Here is a 4,709-nt window from a genome sequence, read left to right as displayed (position 1 = left end):
GCCAGTGCCTCCCGCTAACCCTGAATTTGTAGCATCCGAGCCCATCAAGAGCTCACTGGCTTTGATGCTGGCAACAAGGATCCTGCTTTTCAGGTCGCAGGGCACGGCGGGGAAGGACACCGGAGTGGGACATGATATGTATGTAGTGTTTAACTCTACACCCCCATTGCCNTACGCCATCCACGCTGGTGACAGGGAAAGGCCACTGAACAAGCTTACCAGTATCTGGTGTGGCAGCCACCTGGCTGGTGCTGGTGGGTGGCTGATGTCACCAGGTTCACTGTCGTGGCCCGTGGGAAGGGAGACAAACAATGGGAAGATGTAACACTGGCAAGTTATCCCCTATTTCTTTGGTACTTTCCAAATTTCTCCAATCAAAAAGGTGTACGGGAAGCAGACGGTTAAAAGTAGTGTGAGTTTACAGAAGCCATTGTGACACATGACAGTAACTCAGACACAGCTCAGGAGCGCATTCTTCAGAGAGAGCACTTGTGAACGCCTGTCCCAGGGTTGTGCAGTCACTCAAGGGCCTGGGCACTTGCCCAGGTTTGCATTAAGTATACTGTATCTCACTTATATTACAGTGTATTTAAAAAAGGATTTTATACTCGACACTTGCCACCACTGAAATCATTATATACAATTAACAGAGTCTTGCGGTCTAGGCAATGCCTCTGCTTTCGTTCTTCGTTTGCTGGAGATAAATGCTGCCTATTCTAGGTACACAATGCACATCTACTGTAAGTAACCGCACCACATCATGCCATCACAGCATCAGCTCGATGTATGCTACTATGTACAGTAGGTAGGTTAATTCTGCAAGATGAGCAGTGGCCTGGGTAAGCAGGGCCGGCACGAAGCCATCTGGAAGGCGTGTGGAAGGGGTGTGCATGTGTCAGGGAAAGCAAGGGTGGGAGGTGTGAGTATCTTAGCCACGTCAGAACATCCCTCCAGCCGTCTACCGACTGGAAGAAAAGAGACCACATATGTACATGAGGAGAGCCATGATAGCAGCACTGAAGAGTCCAGCCACGGGCACAGTCACGAACCAGGCAACAAAAATGTTCCGGAAGAGGCGCCAGTCCACAGCCTTCCGCGAGCGGATCCAGCCCACTGCTACCACAGAGCCCACCTGGAGGAGCAGAGACATGGCAGTAGGAATAAGGTCTACTTTAAAGGACAACACAGAGGAGAGGAGACTTTCACAAACACCGACNTTTAGTTGTTTAAGACATCATCAGCCTGCATCATGTGACCCGAGCCCCACATTTATTTTCTATGGAGATCATTTTATAGTTTTCATAATTTATGCTCTCACCCCGGTTGCTCTCTGCCGGGCTGCGTTTGAGGACAGAAACTCTTCTCCAGTCCTGCAGCATNGCATGCTCCCTACCACATCTTCCTTTCTACCTGTCAGCAGATGCTTGAGTCTTCGCCAGATAGGATCCTCCTTAAATTTTTAAATAACTGGGTTCATATTTATTCACTGCATGCGGGTGTGTGCATGCCACAGCACATGTGTGGAGACNAGAGGACCACTTCAGTCCTAGCACTCAGGATGTCCGGCTTGGTGGCAAGCACCNTTCCCCCATCGAAGCCACCTCGACAGCCTTGTTTCCTACTAGAATTATTGTAAAATCACTGCTCCCCTGCAGCTATGCAGGTTCCGTGAGTGTTGCCCCATTTGACACACTCTCTAATCAAGCTGGAGGTTTCTGTACTTTCATTTGGATGTGGGCAGTTTCCCTCTGTTAGTTGTCTAGCCTTGCTGCACACACCGTCCCACTGTGGTCCTACGCGCAGGACCTGCTCATACCAACAGCTCATCCTTGTACTACTTATTGTATCAAGGAAACAGAATTGACTATGTGCTCAGTGCAGGCACCTTGGTAACAATAACACACATATTTGTTAAGGTCTTATAAAAAATAAGATATAAATCTCCTAATAAAATGTCCCTATTATGCTATAAATATCGAGCAAGTTATAATTCAAGGTGAAAAATTAAAAGTTTGATTTTATTTTACTTTACTTAATAACTAATTAATTTTTTTGAGACAGGGTCTCACTATGTAGCTCAAGCTGGCCTGGAACTTGCTATGTAGTCCAGGCTGGCCTCACACTCAAGAGATTCTGCCCTTCCTCTGGTTCTTGAGCCCTGGTGCACCACCATGCCCGACTTGAGAGTTAACTTTTAAAATTAGTATATGCACCTATGTGCACATAATGGTTCTACTGTGACATCTCCACATAACACAGGGTCTTCATGTTCTCTGCTATCCTTTCACTGGCCTCCATATTCCTAATCAAGTCTCCTTCCAGAGAGGCTGGAATTGCCAGGCAGTGGTTTCTCTCCATGTGACTTACATTCCAGCACTTTCCATTACTGTGGAGAAGATGGCTAATAGGTGACAACAGCTAGGGAAGCCAGGCAGGTGTGACTGTTTATGCCTACAAAATGGTAGAAAGTGGGCAGCTGAGCTGAGTTCAACCCTGGGACCCACCCACATGGTGAAAGGGGAGAACAGAGCCCTGAGATTGTTTTCTGACCACCACATGAATGTCGTGCAGACATACACATACACACACACACACACACACACACAGAGTGAGTGAGTAAATGTAATGGGAAATTGAGAAGCTAGCTGCCTTTTCCTTGGCACAGAGTAAGAGTGGAGAACAGGGAGATGGCTATCCTCATAGGCCACCCTGTTTTTTGTTTAAGTATTTCAGTGAACCCGTGCTTCTTTGGTAATTTGTATTTATTTTTTGTGGCACTATGGACTGAACTCAGGATTTCAGTTGTGCTAGGGACACACTCTATCATTATGAGCCTCCCAAGAACCTTTCATTATTTTAAAACCTCCTGACATTGGAGCAGTCCCCGTGGGTGAGCAGTGGGGGTGCCAGTCTCTCCTGGCCTTCTTCCTGTGTACGAGGGAGGGGAACAGCAGAGCACCATGCCAGCCCTGGGTGAGAATGCTTCTTAACCTCTCTCTGCCTCCATTCCCTCATCTGTGAGGCTGGGCAAGTGCTATCTCAACCGCCCTTGCCTTTTGTGAGTNGGTCAACGTCCCGTTGCACTTCCAACGGTGCCCAGTGGGGGTCGCCTCAGACATCAGAGTCAAGTTGGNTGTTATGGTGATGTCTACTGATTGATTACAATTAGGAGGACCCTGTGAACGACTGGACATAATAACACCATACCAGCATCAGGAGCTACCTCCTGACCCTCATTTGGAATCGACTCTAAGGCAACAGAGTCAGCCTAAGGGTCATGTGAGGGGAAAACCAGAAGCAGCCACATCTTATAATTGCTCTGAAATAATTTGTTTCCTTTTGTTTCTGTCCTGCTCTGAGGTCAGTTCTGCGCAGTGGCAGGAACCGAAGGGCACATCCCATGGGAACCTGCAGTCAGGCTCAGTGCACACACGACTTCAAAGGGAACTTGCAGGTGGGCACAGTGAGGGGCATGGGGCGAGTGGAAGCTCTCTCACTGGTGCTGAGGAGGCACAGCCTCAACAGCAGGTGCCTTGCTGNGACCAGGAAGGATTAGAAGCGGGTGCTAGGGAAACAAACAGGCCTGGCTGTCCCACACCAACCACANAGTGTAGCTGCTTCTTTTCGGACCGACCTGCCACCCCTCAGAATGGCAGTCTCTGGCTGGCAGGGGCCTACCTTGCAGTGCGTGGTGCTGACAGGAAGCCCGATGTTGGAGGCGATCACCACGGTGAAGGCAGAGGCCAGCTCAATAGTGAAGCCACTGTGTGGGGGGGACAGGAAGACAACGTCACAGGAGCTCTTTGTGTGGCCTTGCCGACACCCCGTGGCCGCAGAAGTCTTGCCAGAACATTCTGTAAGCTGGTTGTGGACGGCTGCCTAAGCCAGATGACCATTAGGAGAACAAGACTCTGTTGCTCGCAGCAGGGCAGCGGGCTGTGCAGCTGACGCCCATGACCTTGTTTTCCTAGCATGTTTTCCAACCTGAAGTGTGCAACTGGGTCAGAAATTCCTGCTGTGCAGTAAGATGATAAATTACTCATTTCTACTGGGGCAAAGGAAAGACTAGGTGCTCGTCTTAAACAACGTGTGAACATATTACAAAAAAGCAATCTTCAGATGACCAATTTAGCAATCTTCAGATGACCAATTTAGCAGTCTTCAGATGACCAATTTTTCTTCAATCTCGTCTTCTAAACCAACCTTTTGCTAGGATGGATCTTAAGGATGGGGAACTGAAAATTGGAAACCAAAAGGAACAGAAATCCCTAATATGTTTAAACAAGAAACACGGAGAAAAAAAGATTTCCTACATCAGAGAGTTCTGAAGTTTAGTTGTATTCTGTCAGCTGAGATCTGCTAGTTAACCTTGAACCACACAGCCACAGGCTGCTCCACAGGATGACTAACATGACACTTCGGATGTGCGTGCATGTCCTAAGGACCCTGGAGGATGGCAGATCTCAGGGCTTGAATATCTGGGGTTAGGCAGGGGCCACGTTTTGGAGTTTGTGCCCCCCAAAGGCCCGCGTGTCCAANTGTGGTCCATAGGATGCTGTGAGATACTTTGGGAGGTGATGTAATCTTTAGGTGGGAGTGTCTGGGTCACTGGGGCATATCCTTGAGGGGTGTAGGACTCTGGCCTTCCCTTTGTTTGCTTTTGCTTGCTGGCTATGAGGTGGATTTTGTTTTGTTTGCTTTGTTTTTCC

General features: G+C 48.5%; 1 protein-coding gene across 1 annotated transcript in view; it reads right to left on the bottom strand.

Annotated features, from left to right (window-relative positions):
• Positions 1–6: 6 nt before the first annotated feature.
• Positions 7–4,709, bottom strand: part of Slc20a2 (solute carrier family 20 member 2) — an 85,688-nt gene continuing 80,985 nt past the window's right edge. The window contains exons 10-12 of the mRNA XM_029480684.1: positions 4,204–4,235; positions 3,679–3,875; positions 7–1,132 (exon numbers count right to left, since the gene is read on the bottom strand). Coding sequence (XP_029336544.1) covers positions 959–1,132; positions 3,679–3,875; positions 4,204–4,235 — 403 coding nt within the window. The 3' untranslated portion in view covers positions 7–958. The remainder of the gene's footprint in view (positions 1,133–3,678; positions 3,876–4,203; positions 4,236–4,709) is intronic.

The sequence above is a fragment of the Mus caroli genome, chromosome 8, assembly GCF_900094665.2.
Source record: "Mus caroli chromosome 8, CAROLI_EIJ_v1.1, whole genome shotgun sequence".
Taxonomy (NCBI): Eukaryota; Metazoa; Chordata; class Mammalia; order Rodentia; family Muridae; genus Mus; species Mus caroli.
The sequence above is the reverse complement of the archived record's forward strand: the minus strand, read 5'-3'. Positions and strand labels throughout refer to the sequence as shown.